At 52.6% G+C, this 15365-nt stretch overlaps 6 protein-coding genes across 6 annotated transcripts; 4 read left to right on the top strand and 2 right to left on the bottom strand.

Annotated features, from left to right (window-relative positions):
• Positions 1 to 655: 655 nt before the first annotated feature.
• Positions 656 to 1902, top strand: BO72DRAFT_494311 (SANT/Myb-like DNA-binding domain-containing protein; the record flags this gene model as incomplete). Its single annotated transcript, XM_040948451.1, has 2 exons — positions 656 to 874; positions 967 to 1902. 2 exons carry the CDS (start codon positions 656 to 658, stop codon positions 1900 to 1902), a joined length of 1155 nt encoding a protein of 384 aa, XP_040803461.1.
• A 1064-nt stretch (positions 1903 to 2966) lies between these two features.
• BO72DRAFT_446259 (uncharacterized protein) lies at positions 2967 to 3948 on the top strand. The gene is made up of 3 exons (XM_040944252.1): positions 2967 to 3192; positions 3269 to 3393; positions 3482 to 3948. The coding sequence occupies exons 1-3, from the start codon at positions 3054 to 3056 to the stop codon at positions 3518 to 3520; spliced, it is 303 nt and encodes a 100-aa protein (XP_040803460.1). The 5' UTR covers positions 2967 to 3053; the 3' UTR covers positions 3521 to 3948.
• Positions 3949 to 3969: 21 nt separating this feature from the next.
• Positions 3970 to 5564, top strand: BO72DRAFT_446258 (NAD(P)/FAD-dependent oxidoreductase). The gene is made up of 2 exons (XM_040944251.1): positions 3970 to 5472; positions 5530 to 5564. Exon 1 carries the CDS (start codon positions 4202 to 4204, stop codon positions 5453 to 5455), a length of 1254 nt encoding a protein of 417 aa, XP_040803459.1. The 5' UTR covers positions 3970 to 4201; the 3' UTR covers positions 5456 to 5472; positions 5530 to 5564.
• A 205-nt stretch (positions 5565 to 5769) lies between these two features.
• BO72DRAFT_44563 (uncharacterized protein) lies at positions 5770 to 8547 on the top strand. Its single transcript, XM_040944101.1, has 3 exons — positions 5770 to 5902; positions 5956 to 8339; positions 8401 to 8547. The coding sequence occupies exons 1-2, from the start codon at positions 5824 to 5826 to the stop codon at positions 8202 to 8204; spliced, it is 2328 nt and encodes a 775-aa protein (XP_040803458.1). The 5' UTR covers positions 5770 to 5823; the 3' UTR covers positions 8205 to 8339; positions 8401 to 8547.
• Positions 8511 to 13294, bottom strand: BO72DRAFT_400161 (aconitase; the record flags this gene model as incomplete). The annotated part of the gene is made up of 4 exons (XM_040942144.1): positions 12303 to 13294; positions 11583 to 12246; positions 9513 to 10747; positions 8511 to 9458 (listed from the first exon to the last, which is right to left on the bottom strand). Coding segments are annotated over exons 1-4 (3714 nt in total), but the record flags the coding sequence as incomplete, so codon positions are not given.
• A 65-nt stretch (positions 13295 to 13359) lies between these two features.
• BO72DRAFT_505721 (amidohydrolase 2) lies at positions 13360 to 14610 on the bottom strand (the record flags this gene model as incomplete). The annotated part of the gene is made up of 3 exons (XM_040949201.1): positions 13360 to 14002; positions 14052 to 14515; positions 14564 to 14610. The coding sequence occupies 3 exons, from the start codon at positions 14608 to 14610 to the stop codon at positions 13551 to 13553; spliced, it is 963 nt and encodes a 320-aa protein (XP_040803456.1). The 3' UTR covers positions 13360 to 13550.
• Between the last annotated feature and the right edge of the window lie 755 nt (positions 14611 to 15365).

Here is a 15365-nt window from a genome sequence, read left to right as displayed (position 1 = left end):
GTCACCAGGATCGTGGTAAACTAGAAGGGAGCGACCACACGTGGAGGGAGCCAAACCACGAGGGGAAGAGTCCAGATCCCTCACGGTGAAATTGGCAAAGAGTAAATAAGGTGGCGTTGTTGCCGGGCTCTCCCGCCCCTCCGAAGGATGAACTCGGGCATTTGCCTGTCCTGTGCGGCTCTCGATAAGCCACCCAAAACCGCCAAAAACCGCCAAAATAGCCAAAATAAGCCCCGACGTCCCGTAGCCGAGCCCTGTTCATCCTCCGACTTTGATCTTCCACTTGCTCCCTCCTCATGACACGGGTTTACCCTCCGCCGGGATTCGCCTGTTTCTGCTGTGCTTGATTGGTTTTTCGTTGTATTTTTGTCGTATCTTACCCCATGACAGGGATTCAAATACAGTACGCCTGAAGGATCTCACCATTCTCGTCGTTACGGAGTTTACCATCCTTCGAGACAGGAATCAACTTCCAGCTTGGCGCTATCGAAGAAAAAGAACAAAAGCATCATGAACCCCCAGCTGCTTCTGCACGGTTTCCTTCTCTTCCCTGCTTCTTAACGCTAGACTTCAACTTTCTTCGCTAGTGTGAGCGTTCGGCCACGTTTCTTTCTTCTTTCTTGGAACTGTTACCCCACTGATATGCAGATACACCATGCCCCTCTGCAGGGACTCATTTACCCCGGCCAGCCTCAACACCGGTACCTGGTCCCCGGATGAGGACGAGAGACTCCGAGAAGCCGTTGCACAGTATGGCACCCGCTGGGTGGTGGTTGCCGCGGCCGTGGCGACCCGCAATGGTGATCAATGCGCTAAGCGGTGGAACGAGAATCTGAACCCCGATCTCGACCACAGTCCATGGACTCCACAGGAGGTATGTACGTGAGGAACGCAGTAACTGCAAGAAGCCGAAGCACAACGATCATCATCTTTTTGAAGCACTCCGGCTAATTGCCACTCCCACAGGATCAACTTCTCCTGCAGCTCGTCGACATTTACGGCCGCAACTGGAAGTTCATGGCCAACAGCTTCCTTGGGTCTCGTGCCCCACAAGCCCTCAAAAACCGCTACTCGTTGCTGATGCGACGGTTGAAACGTCGGGGCTCGATCTCCAAGCAACCCCGACCGCTGTCATCCTCCGCTACCACCATTACCACTGCCACAAACGCTACAGACAGTATCAGCAAGCAGCAGACCCCTTTCACGCCATACTTCGATTTGGGAATAGACCCCCGCGCCACGGGGATGCTGCCCACCCCGACCGAGGAAAGCAGCGGCAGCAGCGGCAGCACCTCGTACGCGAGCTCGCACCACAGCTCCATCTCCGAGGGCAGCAAGCCGACGACGCGTCCCAGCAGCCGCTCCAATTCTTACATGGACCTGACCAACATCTTCGGCACGATGACCGGCACCGCCTTCGGTGACGACGTGCAGTACCAGACCCACGACCTCTTCACCACGCCGCCCAGCACCACCGTGCTGGTCCCCGGCGGCGGGGACGGAACGACCGGTACGCACCACTCGTCGGACGCCAACCAGCTAGAATGGGAGGTCTGGCAGAGCTTGATCGACCCCGGGTCCGGCGAGACGACCATCACCACCACAACCACCACCAATTCCTCCTCCCGAAGTACAACCAGCAGCGGTAGCGAGTCGGAGAAATCCACCCCCGACGCCGCCCCGGGCTTGGTGTCCACCCCGCAGCCGATGGACCTGACCACCGGGTTAGTAGCCCCGGCCAGTACGGTCCTGGATAACCACGGGATCGAGTATTCAGTGCGGTGTTCGCGGGCCAACCTCAAGAAGCTGGTGCACAATCTCTGCGATGCGGCCATCTTGGAGACTAGTGCCGCCATGTCGGAGGGGGATCAGGTCACCCTGACTTTACATCTAAAGACTTGATCTTTGGTGTTTTTTTTTTCTTTTGTTGTTGATGAACTCATGATACCTGTTTATAGTCGTCAGATCTTGACTTGATTGCTTTGCTCTTTGGCGTTCTTTGTGTATGATATCTTTAGCGAGGCTTTCGTCTCGTACTATTCTTATGTTTGGTGTTGCATTCCAGATGAGTGTATCTGTGCACATGAGGATTATGATAGAGTATATACTTATTTTAATTATGCTTGATTAATGAATGTTGTGATGGGAGTAAGCGCTACGCTCCAAAAAGATATAGGTCACTCACTGGTCAATGTCTACCCGGGTAGACATTGACCGGGTAGACATTGACCAGTGAGTGACCGGATCATTACCTTCCATGAGGGGCGACTGTAAGGACCGCCTTCTTCGGACTGCGCTAAATTCTGTTTACAACTGGGAAAGCCCCCACAACTGGGAATGTCCAGCGTTCACTCTGACAACTCCCAACTACTCGTCGCTATTGTCAATCCACCCTTTATCAGAGGTTGGTCGTCTCCATCTTACAAATAACTCCATTTCAAGAATAATAAATAATATACATTAATCCTACTTTTTCAATAGAAATAACTCTTTATAATAGATTAATTTAACAAAAAACAGATATTTTCTAAGTCTTCTGTAAGAATTAGAAAACTAAAAATGTCTAAGATTTTGAATATCTTTTTAACTATTTCTTTTAATACTTAATATTCTTAGAAAAGAAAAAGATGGATATATAATTCTAGATATAAAAAATACTGTATACTAATTTTGAAGTTTAGTCTTCTAAATTGATAAAGTCATACGTGATTATAAAAAAGTAGAATTAGTAGGTATTTTTGTTATTCTTGAGATGAAGTTATAAGGTGAAGGCAAGTCTCCACCGCAGGTGGTGGGGCGCCGCAGCGACGAGTACTTGGCGATGGACGCCTCTAGGTGCCCGCGCCTCAAATTGATTGTTCACGCTGGACCCCGTTCTTCACGTCATTGACCGAGGGACTGGATCCCTTACTAATTTTGACCACCTTCTCTTCTTAATACTTCGCCCCTCCTTTCCTTCTTTGCCTATCACTAGTTCGCTTTGTTTATATCGAAGGCTAAGTATCGTTTACACATCCTCGACACATTCAATTTTCTGGGATCGGACTACGACAATGTCCTCCTGGTCACCGGAAACAATCATTGCACTCGTCACACTAATTGCTACTGCTCCTTCATCGTTACTTGTGTTTTACGACTTTTACCTTCGTCATTATGGCCGCCGTCACTCCTCTCCGCAGCTCCACCACATCGGTTCGTTGGACCCATACTTTGGTTTACTTCGTAACATCCACCAACCCTAAGCTAATTACAGGTATGGGTCTTGTAGATTCAGTTCCCAACCTCTCAAGATCTGTCAACTCTAGTACACAGCATGTCGCCCCGTCGGACTTGATCACGCATCTACCAACTGACGCACAATTTTATTACTTTCGAGACATTGATGTACAAATGGTCCGTTGTGGCTTCCTGTCTCTTAGTGGATGCAGGATTCATGGACGGTCGGGATTCATTGATAACGGCTAACGAATGATGGTCGCAGCATATCCGGCAGTTGGACGCACATGTTGAGCGTTCTTAGGATCGATTGACTTGGAAAATCGCAATGTGTCGAGAAACGTGAAAGATGATGGATTCCCTTATCTAATTGGAGAATGACCTCATGGCACTTTCTGCAGCTGAGCCACGGGGGCAGTGGCTGAGCAGCCAATCAGGTGCCGACAGGCCCTCTGACACAACTTGGAATGCTCGCGACTGAGTCTTGGGACATACTGATATACCTCTTTTTTTCCATCTCTTATTTCTTATTGTTTATTATTTTCGGGTTTGATTACAGGTCACTGATAGAAAGGATATATACTGGTAATACTGCATTGGCTTGGATTTTTGGGCTGTCGGTCGGGTGTGGCGTCATGTGGACGGGAAGGTCATTACATATGTCTAACAGATATGAACGCATGGTGTAAAGGTTAACATGGGAGTAGGATTTGTATCATCTTAGACTGTTTGAAAATCTGCAGAGGGAATTATCTTTGATTGTGCACTATGAATGATGACAAATGTATGGGCTTGAGGAGCATTTCTGTGTCTTGGTCCTTGAACGGACGAATTCGGACGAATTCATCCGAGTCTCTGCTGAAGCCATTCGGACGATTCGTCCGGCTGTAGAAGGTATATATGAGATTGAGCGTCCACATTATAGACTTCCTCAACTTTCCGGTCACTTCAAATTGTTGAAAGCTTTTCGTCTCACTTCTCCCCAATGCCTGACGCGCCCCCAAGAAAGATTATTGTCGTCCTCGGAGGATCGTACGGCGGTGTCTCGACAGCGCACTACCTGCTCAAACATGTCATTCCCAAGCTGCCCACCCCGGAGCTTTATCGAATCATCCTTGTGAGCGCATCATCCCAAGCCATGTGTCGACAGGCCTCCCCACGTGCACTGATCTCCGACGAGTATTTCGACCAGCAGAAGCTTTTTGTCGACATCCGCAGCATGTTCGCCCATTACCCCGATGGCAGCTTTCAATTCATCCACGGAACAGCGACTGCAGTGACGCACACCGAGAGAAATGTTTCAATCGCCGTGTCCTCGAACGGAGGACATGAGACTCTCGCATACCACGCCCTCGTCATCGCCACCGGCGCATCTACCCCTTCGCCCGCCCTCGGCCTCAACCAAGACGCCGTCGACCTCCGAAAGAGCTGGTCCGCTATCCGACAGACCCTACCGCACGTCAAAATTATCGTGATCGCAGGTGGTGGACCAGCAGGTGTAGAAACAGCCGGAGAGCTGGGAGAGCACCTCAACGGGCGCCACCGCAGCGGGTGGATGTCTTTCGGACGCAGTCCGAACCAGCCCCCGAACGTACACATTACCCTCGTCACATCCGCCTGCAAACTGCTTCCCGCCTTGCGTCCGGCACTGGCGATCAAAGCCGAGCGGCTACTCGCTGAAGTTGGCGTGTCGGTCATCAAGAACGCCCGCGTGCAAAGTGTCCATCCTGAGAACGCCGGTCAGGATGCAGTGGCTGCGACGGTGACGCTGGAAGACGGGCGGACGCTCCTCGCGGATTTGTACATTCCTGCGACGGGTACGAAGCCTAATACCGGCTTTCTAGACCCGAGTCTTCTAGCTTCAGATGGTCGGGTCGAGACAAGTTCGACGCTGCGCGTGGAGAATGCGGGGGAGAGAGTTTATGCGATTGGGGATGCGGCCTCGTACGCGGCGCGGCCGTCGGTGCATGGGATTCTGCAGGCTGTGCCGGTGCTTTGTGCCAACATCAAGCGGGATTTGTTGTTGGGTGAGATTGAAGGAGCAGGCGGTGGTGGCGACGGAGATTCTGTATTCAAGGAGGATACGCGCGAGACACAGATCGTGCCGATTGGGACGGCTGGGGGTGTGGGAGCGATGATGGGGTATAAATTGCCCGGGTTTTTGGTTTGGCTGTTCAAGGGGCGCGATTATTTTCTGTGGACAACAAAGAAGATTTGGAGTGGAGAGCAGTGGGATTAACAAGTTTGACTATTCGTCTGGTGAATTGAGCAGTCAGCAACCCTGCAGTACGTACGAACATGGGAGTACAGTACTTGATTGTTAGTACTCGTTTTCATAGTGTACATAGTACATTTTTGCTCAGATGATCCACTGAAGATTGTTACCTACCTACGTAGTAACTACTGCGACCGAGAGTCTAGATTGATTGATGCATAATTAGTAAGCCGTAGAGCAGCCGACTAATGCACGGAGCTGCGGGTCCGTGCGCGTCCCCGTATCTATATATGCGCAGCTACCCTCCCCTTTTTTACAACCGATCAACCTTAAACCAGGCACAATTGTACTGCGCTCGACCTTACTCCTCTTTCAATACATCGCATCTGACTATGGTGGCCGAGACGCGCGAGGCTCGCCTTACTGGGCACAGAAGAAGAGTCCGCAAAGGAACTCACAGCTGCCGGGAATGTTTGTTTGCGGACCAAAGGCTTTGATGGGTTAGCACTGATTATGTGGCTTAGGTCGACGACGGAAGATACGATGTCAATTTGCCACATCTACTGACTCTGTCTGTGTTACTTGTAGTGCCAGGGGGACTCCCTGCGTCAGTCAGGATCTCGTTGAGATTGACACTGACAAATCACCTTCACCACCACGGCAAGACGGAGAGATTGTGGACCGTCTAAAACGGCTGGAGGGGATTGTTCAGAACCTTGCCGGAGAAATTAGGGGGCTTTCGAACTCATTAACAACTAATGGAAGATCTGCGAGTTCGGAAAGTTCACAACGAACTACCCTGCCACCCTCACGAGGAGCTCGATCCAATACCCATACGACGATCGATGATGTTCCCAGTTCGGGGACCGTAGAAGAAACTCCCATGGGAGCCATGCTAGGCATCCGGGACATCCTGGACACGCCTCAACCATCTCAAGTTGAAAGACCAGTGCACAACCCTCGATATCGCAAGCACGAAAGGCTCCGCATCACATTATTTGATCTCCTACCACCCCCCGAGGTTACGATGGCATTGGTGGTAGCTAGCCCCGGAGCAACACTGGTTTCTACGTTCTTCCACACATCCGAAGAAATATCCCAGGGCCGGTTTCAGAAGCTCACAGCCATCGCCATGCACTCTTTCAGAGAGTCTCACCCAATCGTTCTTGCCAAGCGGCTGCTGCAACTGGCAATTTGCGTGCAGCAACTCCCACCTGAATGTAATTGCCTATCTCTTGAAAACCAAACGTCTCTGAAGGGCGCAGCTGCGGAAAATGTCACCACCGTCGTGGAGCTGGTGACTTCGCGTGATGACCTGGTTCATTCCCCCGATGGCGTGGAATGTCTTGTGCTGCTTGCCTTATTTCAGCTTAATGCTGGAAGCCTGCGACGGAGTTGGTTGACTGCTCGTCGCGCTATCAATGTTTCACAGCTTCTGGATTTACGCAATAGAATCCAAACGCACGTCCCCACCCACGATAAGACCGTCCCTCCTGCAATGGGAGTCTCTCCCCGGTGGCTATGGTATCGCGTGGTATTCTTCGACAGATACCTTTCGTTATTGCTTGGTCGACCCCCAGATTTGCAGGATAATAGTTTTGCAGATTTCACATCTAGTAATAGCCCGGACACGAAGATGGAACGGCTCGAAAAGACCCAGACAGTTCTCACCGGGCGCATCCTCGAGCGCAACGCAATGATCAAAAAAGATGACCACGCTGCCTTCTCGTTAACCCACCTCATCGACGGAAAACTCGATACAACAGCCGAGGAAATGGGCTTGGAGTGGTGGAATCTGCCTTCAATCAAGAAGCAGGACCTGACTTCCAGCTCTCATGTCTTGCTCCAAATTCATCACCACACGTTGAAACTCTATCTTCACCTACATTACCTGCTTCGGCGTGAGTCTAGTTTTAGTAGTGGTCGACAAGGCGGACGCTACGACCACAGCCGGGCCTCGTGCGCCACATCCGCCCGATCGATCCTGCGACTGTTCAGCCCATACCGTACGCTCCATCCCTCAGCCGCTGCTTGTCGTCACGTCGACCACAGTGCGTTAATCGCTGCTATGACGCTGTTACTGGGGTACGTGGCTGACCGGCCACCTCACCTCGAGGCAGGCCACCCCAACCCGGACGCGCAGCGGCGAGACGACCTTCAACTAGCACAGAGCGCTCGGGACAGGCTACACCTCGTGGCCGAGACGTGCAAGGACAAAATCTCTCGGGACTTTGCAGCTCTCATCGCGCGGTTGGTCCCCCTCGTACTTTCCAGAGATAGTGGTTTTAGTCGGAGGGGACTAGTTTTTGGCGGAGATCCGGAAAGGCCATGGATCACCTTTTATGTTCCGTACCTCGGAACTATCTATGTTCGACCGTGGGCTCTGAATTCCATCAATGTTAGCATAGACCGGGTCGTGACCACGCTGTCGGAAGCTAAACCTGGGACCAATCCCCAGGAATCATCGTATGACATCAATTGGCCAGCCATGAGCAGCAGCGGCTCCGCCAGGCCAGTCGAGGACCCGGACCTCGTACCGAAGACCACAACAAGACCGGACCTTTCTTCCACGCGGCAGGCCGAGGATACCATTTCCCAGGATGCACCTGGAGACGTATTACAGGCAGATGATGATAGTAGCGCTGCATCTGAGCCGTCAGCGCCTCCATTCTTCGATGCAGATCTGTCCCCCGAAATATGGCCTCTGCAAGGTATTGAGACAAGCTTTTGGGAGTTGTTACAGCAGGGAATAAGTGATGATTTTAGCACCTGAGGACATCATGGCCCGCCAGACTTTGGTCTCCCACTACACAGTAGTATTTTCTCAGCCGAGTGATGATAGTGATCGCCGTTTCTGGTATGATAGTATGGAAACCTGAACTGTCTATGAAGGGTTACCTCTCGAGATGTAAGAACTCATGCACTGCAAATCCGAGTTCTCATTTAATGATTACTTGCTGACACAAAAGATGTTAGAAAATCAGAGGCCCTATGGTTTATTCCAGAAAGTCCGAACTCCCCTAGCAAACAGGTTAACGTGATAACGGTATTCATCAAGAAATCATGAACTGTTCACTCCTCCACTCATCAAATTCAACGCACTCCCCGCCCGGAAATACCCAATCTGCTCCTCAGTGAACGTATGCTGCAATTCCGCTTCCCAAACATCCCCTTGAGCTGAAGTCACCTGCAGCGTCAAATTCTTCCCCGGCGCCAACCCCGCCAAACCGCGGATACTCACACGATCTGATGCGTGAATGCGATCATAGTCGGCCTCATTTGCAAACGTCAGCGCCAACATACCCTGCTTCTTCAGATTTGCCTCGTGGATCCGGGCAAACGACTTCGCGATGATGGCCACCCCGCCTAGGTAGCGCGGCTGCAGCGCGGCGTGCTCGCGCGATGAACCCTCGCCGTAATTGTGGTCGGCGATGACCACCCACGGCTGGTCATGGCTCTTGTAGTACCGCGCCGTGGCGGGGACTTCCTGGCCTTCCTCGCCGGTGAGCTGGTTGCGGATGGAATTGACCTGTCCGGTCTCGGCATTGACGGCGCCGATCAGTGTGTTGTTGGAGATGTTCTCCAGGTGGCCGCGGTAGCGGAACCAGGGGCCTGCAGGAGTGATGTGGTCCGTTGTGCATTTGCCCTTTGTCTTGATGAGAACGACACAGTCATTGAAGTCTTTGCCGTGCCAAGGTTCGAACGGGGCGAGCCGTTGCAGGCGCTGGGAGGATGGCGAGATCTTGACCTCCAGGTTGTCCCGTTTGCTTGGGGGAGCGAGGTAGGCGGAGCTGGATTCTTTATAGCCGTCCTTGGGGAGGGCGTCGCCGGTGGGAGGCTGGAATTTGAAGGTCTCGCCTGAGGGGGTGGTGAGCGTGTCGACTGTGGGGTCGAACGAGAGATCTCCGGAGAACACCTTCGCCATCACGAGCTCGGGTGAGGTGAGGAAGATGTGCGTGGCTGGGTTAGAGTCCAGCCGGCCGGAAAAGTTACGGTTGTAAGAGGTGATAATCGAGTTCGGGGTGCCCTATACACTGTTGGTTAGAGCTGGGAGATCGATGCGATCCACGACGGAACTTACCTTGGGCATGTCAGTGCGGTCCCAGGAACCACAACACGGTCCGCATGCATTAGGCAGCATGACTGCACCCAGCTTTTCAAAAACAGGCAGAATACCGGCATCCTCGATTGTGTCGCGGGTCTGCAAACTTCCGGGCGAGATGAGAAGAGGCATCTTCGGCTGGAGACCGGCATCGAGTGCCTGTTGAGCCAGATGCGCCGCACGTCCCATGTCTTCGAATGAGGAATTGGTACACGAACCAATCAGACCAGCTGTCAATTCAGGCCACTGGTGCTCTTCAGCCGTCTGAGCGAACTTGGATAGTGGAGTAGAAAGGTCCGGCGTGAATGGTCCATTGATGCGAGGCTCCAATGTCGACAGGTCAATCTCAATCACCTGATCATACTCTGCACCCTCATCCGCACGTAGTTCTGGCGCAACACTTCCCACTGCGCGAGCCATGGCACTGCGATGGGTTGACCGGAGGTAGTCTGCCATCTGGGGCGAGTAAGGGAAGATTGACGTCGTCGCGCCAGTCTCTGCACCCATGTTACACACCGTCGCCATTCCAGTTGCGGACAGCGTCTGGGCACCCGGCCCGAAGTACTCAATAATTGAGCCTGTGCCGCCCTTCACTGAGATCAATCCTGCGACAGTGCTGATGATATCTTTAGGGGAAGCCCACTGCGACAGCTGGCCGGTCAGTCGTACCCCCAGCACCTTGGGCGCTTTCAGCTCTAATGGTAGGCCTGCCATGACATCGACTGCGTCGGCGCCTCCCACGCCGATAGCGATCATTCCCAGTCCACCAGCATTCGGGGTGTGCGAGTCCGTTCCGATCATCATCCCGCTGGGGAAAGCATAATTCTCCAAAACAATCTGGTGGATGATACCAGCTCCCGGCTTCCAGAACCCCATATTGTACTTCTGACAAGCACTCTCCATGAACTCGTAGACCTCACGATGCGCCTCCAGCGCACGGGGCAGATCTTGGTCTTCTCCGTCACGACTGACGATCAGATGGTCGCAGTGAACGGTTGTGGGCACGGCCGCCGCGTCCATGCCAGCCGACATGAATTGGATTAGAGCCATCTGAGCGGTCGCATCTTGACAGGCGATGCGCAGGGGTCGCAAGCGGAGTTGCGACTGTCCGCGCGTAATGGGTTCGTCGAAACTTTCGTCGAGATGGCTGTAGAGCACCTTTTCCGAGTATGTGAGGGGGCGCTTGAGTCTGCAGAAGTCAGTTGATTTCTCAACTCTCAGACATACATTGTAATCGCTGCCTACCGATCTCTCAGGTTTGCGACTTTAGAAGGAAATTGCTGCAGATCGACCGTCTGGTGTTCCAGGCGACTGAGGGGTGCTGTCGCATGCGAGGCAAAGCCTCTGGCGAGCTTGACTGACTTGTTCAGTCGCGCGAGTCTTAACATTGATGACATTGTCTCATTCTCTTGTTACTGGTGTCATGCAAGAGAGAAAGACGGAAAAAAGAAGCTTATGACCGTTGTGTACGCGATTGTTCGTTTGCTTTAAGTTCGTGGTGATTCGTTCGTGAATTCGGATACATCCGTCGGCTGTTCCGATGAGCGGCGATTAGAGTCTTACGTGTGCAGAAAGCTTAATGTTGTGAGTGGACATCACGTAAACATGGCTTTGTGAGCCCTGGGAAAGCAATCTAGGATCCGAGTAATGGAGTTGAGGCTGATGAAATCGCTAAACTGGCATCGTAGGATTGCTTGTAGCGTGAGCGGTTTTCTCTGCAAAGTATCACGATTCCTCGCATTCGGCCAGATCCGCTGTCGGAGAACATGAGCTGACATCCCAAACTACACAAATCCGATATAGTGCTACCTTGTATGCGCTAGCATTCGGACGAGAGAGATAAGTAGAAACAGAAGAAGATACAATGTTGGAAGAGAGACATCATGTGATTGCTATGTGTATTGCTTCCCTTTGCGGACTTTCCTCCCCCCACCCTGCCCTCTTCCTTTCTCACTTCATCCACCATACATTCATCCTTCTTCCAGAGATCCTCGGTCTCCCCTATCTAGAAAGATCATTTTCAAACGAACTCGCGCATCTCTACATCACCAGCCGCATCCTCCTTTCCTTCCTCCACTTGGGCAACCGACTGCTCACCCTGCGGCAGGCCCCGAGCCTGACTCACCACCTTCCAAACCGACGGCGCAGTAGCAAACACCTGGTCCAACATCTCGAGGTTCCTATTCTTCGTCTCGGGATAGAACAGATACACACAGACCGGGATTGTGGCGGAGATCAGCGCATAGATCACATAATACCCATACCCGATGGTATCGATGGCGACCGGCGTGACGAGGACAACGACCAGGTTCCACAACCAGTGGTTGGCCGTCGCCAAAGAGGACATGGCCGCCCGCAGTCGGCCGGGGGCCACCTCGGTGGCATACAGGAAATTGCCGCCCATGAAGCCGATGGGATAGAAGAAATTGAACACAAACATGAAGGCGACGTACACGATCGCCTTCGTGTGCGTGATGGTCCCCAGACCGGTGGTGATGGCCAGCACGGCCATACACACGGCCATCCCGCCCCCGCTGATCATGAAGCTGAGGCGACGGCCCCACCGGTCGATCGTCCAGCAGGGTATGAAGCAGCAGATGCACTTCCACATCAGCACGCACGCGGCGAGGATTTTGGCGGTAGTGGGGGTCATGTTGAGGTAGTTTTGGAAGATGGTGGAGCTGTAGACCGAGATGAGGTTGCCGCCGCAGGCCTATGAAGTTAGTTTGAGATGCTTGGGTTCAGAAAGAGGGGAGGGGGGGCCCTTACCTGCTGAAAGAAGTTGAGTCCCATACAGAGAAGGAAACGGTAGAACAGGCGGTCCTGATCGTCTTTGCGGAACATGTCCTTCAAGGAAGCTCTTTCGGTGCCCTCAAACGAGAGTTCTATCCCGGCGAGCTCACGCTGGACCATGATATCGGTTGGTTCTTTCCCGCGATACTGCGCGAGGCTGATCATCGCTTCTTCCCGTCGGCCCTTGGAAGCCAACCAACGAGGGGACTCGGGAAAGGCAAAAACGGACACCAACAAGATTGCAGAGAAAAGGAATGGGATGATGAGGGGAGCTCGCCACTGCATCGTCGATGATGAAAGGAAGCTGAATCCCAGGTCGACCCAGTTGCACAGCCAGTAGCCAGTGCTGATGAAGATGCCGACACAGACGACTTGCTGTCCTCGGTCCTTGGACGAGGCACATTCTGACTGCCATACCGGCACGGTGCCGCTTGTCTGGCCGATTGCAAACCCAATAATCACTCTGCCGACTATCAGCTGAGCAAGAGTTGTTGCTGAGCATTGCAAAGCCTGGCCGATGAACGTGATGATGGCTGCGAGGAAGATGACTCGCCGCCGACCCAGTTTTTCAGCGTAAAACGACAACGACAACGCGCCTATCATAGCGCCTATCTGGAACGAAGCATTGCAGGCTCCTTGAGACGTGGAGTTGTGTGACTTTTGTGCCCCTGAGGTATCAATGGTGTCGATCTCAGGGAACACGTCCACCCAGCTGCGCAGACTCAGCAAGCTGCCCAGCACAGCCTGGTTGTATCCAAAAAGGATATAAGATGGTGCAACCACCAGAGCCACCAGTGCAATTTGAAGCCGGAGCCCGACAAGGGGGATGCGGAAGTAAGTCATTTGAAGAGCTGGTCGAATGCAATCTTGGTTTCTGGGTCAACAATTGTGCATGCAAGAAAATCTGGGGTCCGGGGTACTTGTACTTCCAGACTGGGGAGTGCGGGGGACCCAACGTGGCATTACAACGTCTCCCTCTTCGTTGGACCGCAGAGTAAAAAGGATCAGCCCATTATCCCCGTGGGCTGGATAGCAATGACCGGAAGCATCCGACGCGTGGCGATATGGAGTCGAACGGGCTCATTCCGATGGCCTCCCCGGCCAAACGAAAGGTAGGGAAACCAATCAAGATCCAGCAGCTTGCGAAAACTTTATTTGAAGGGCAACACAACCGATACTCTACTGAATTGGTCTAGCTTCTGGTTCCGAACCTCTAATCATACTCTATCCTTGGTACACGCGCCGTGGGTTCTCCACCATCATCTTCTGCCATGCCCCAGGACCCATCCATGCACTAAGGTTGCGAAGAACGCCCTGGTTATCAATTTCTCGGAAGGGCTCTTTGACATCTACTGTTTTGCCCACTCGATCGTGCCCTTCTCCGGTGTGCGGCCAGTCGCTGCCCCATATAAGCTGGTCAGGAACCTCGCTAGCAAGCATCTTAACGATGGATTGCAAATCGCCGTAATTCGAGCTTGTCTCACTCGACATCCGGTAAAGACCTGAGATTTTGATTATTACACGAGCCTGTCTCGCCAGCGATAATAATGATCCTAGCCCGGGCTGAGCCATCGGCTTGGAACGCAACTCGACCGGCAGCTTGGACGGGCCAGCGGTCCCACCAAGATGGTCTGCGATGATTGGTACTGGGAGCTCGAGGATGCAGTCATATAGTACTGTCGCTTCATCAGACTAGGTTGTCCAAATGGAAGATATATGACATACCGTCCCATGCCGAAACTGGAATGAACATTTGGATCATCCAGCCAGGCAGGTGCTGAATACGCTCCGCAGCATGTCGAACTCTATCTTTCAGACTTGCGACATCTACTCTGTGCCCGTCCGCCTGGAAGTTCAGACGTATGCCACGGATGCCCAGGTCATGCATAGCTTGCAATTCCTGGTCCGTCACGCGGGAAATGTCAATGACCGCGATTCCAAAAGCAGGGATTTCCCGGTCGCGTAGTTCGCGCAGACACTGCATCAATACGGTGCAGTCTGTCTTATACGGCGATGGCTGGACCAGTACCAGTGTGGTATTGTTGGCCCCAGAGATGGCATTGTTGAAGGCGAGCAATTCTTGTAGAGGTGCATCTTCCGGCGTATAGGCTCGACCGGCCGCATAGGGTCCCAGTCGGGGATCAAAGACGTGTACATGAGTGTCGAAAGCGCCTTGGGGAAGGCGAGTTCTTTGGATCTCAGTTCATCGGCTGGAAACTGGTTGGTTGTCAACTTACTGGAATGCCGAGCTCGAGCTCTGAGAATTGGTCGATTGGATGGACATCTTGCCCACACGCTGCTGACACGGTTTAAGTCTTGTCGCTAATTGAAGCTTGATGGTACGACTGAGTCTGAGCATAACTAAAGCTTTGTCCGAGTTATTCCCTAACACTTATCTAAGTCAGATATTCCGACCGAGTCGGACGGGTTTTCCGCGTAACCGATGCAAGGGTGAAACTGGACCGACAGGTCGTGCTGTACATGCGTCGGATACATCCGAAACGCCCGCGGAGGTCGGAGATGGAATGTATGTATAACAATGTGCGAAAGTCACGAATGAAACAAGATGAGTCTATACCCGAGCCAAGCAACATCGCAGCACAATGGAGCCCGTCACCACTATCAGCACGCCTGTACATCGCCAGGATGTTACCGAGCAGAGACGACCCATCCCGTATAGAAACTTGGCCGTCGGGGCGGCCATGAACATCTTTCAGGGTACCTATTCATCCCAATTTGTATTTCAAATTTCGTCAGCTCACGACATGCAGTGACCTCACTGGGCCAGCCTCTGGAAGTAATCAAGACGCATGTATGGTGTTATCTCAATGAAATTCCCGGTGTATACTGACGCCATAATCCAGCTCGCTGCCAACCGTCAAGATACATTGCCCGAAGCGTTCAAGAAAACGTGGTCACGTGGTCGCTTCCTGGCCTTCTATCAAGGGCTGATTCCTTGGGTATGTACAGTAGTCCACTCATCCTGACCGCTACTTCCAGTCTTCCGTCTGGGATAGCTGCATACTTGTTCCCACCCGC

Source organism: Aspergillus fijiensis (assembly GCF_003184825.1).
Source record: "Aspergillus fijiensis CBS 313.89 unplaced genomic scaffold BO72scaffold_13, whole genome shotgun sequence".
Classification (NCBI taxonomy): domain Eukaryota; kingdom Fungi; phylum Ascomycota; class Eurotiomycetes; order Eurotiales; family Aspergillaceae; genus Aspergillus; species Aspergillus fijiensis.
The sequence above is the reverse complement of the archived record's forward strand: the minus strand, read 5'-3'. Positions and strand labels throughout refer to the sequence as shown.

Coding starts and splice junctions, on each gene's coding strand:
- BO72DRAFT_446258 (XM_040944251.1), top strand. CDS start 4,202: ATGCCTGACGCGCCCCCAAGAAAGATTATTGTCGTCCTCGGAGGATCG.
- BO72DRAFT_446259 (XM_040944252.1), top strand. CDS start 3,054: ATGTCCTCCTGGTCACCGGAAACAATCATTGCACTCGTCACACTAATT. Junction 3,193..3,268: donor TCCGCAGCTCCACCACATCG/GTTCGTTGGACC, acceptor TGGGTCTTGTAG/ATTCAGTTCCCAACCTCTCA. Junction 3,394..3,481: donor GAGACATTGATGTACAAATG/GTCCGTTGTGGC, acceptor TGATGGTCGCAG/CATATCCGGCAGTTGGACGC.
- BO72DRAFT_44563 (XM_040944101.1), top strand. CDS start 5,824: ATGGTGGCCGAGACGCGCGAGGCTCGCCTTACTGGGCACAGAAGAAGA. Junction 5,903..5,955: donor AACTCACAGCTGCCGGGAAT/GTTTGTTTGCGG, acceptor TATGTGGCTTAG/GTCGACGACGGAAGATACGA.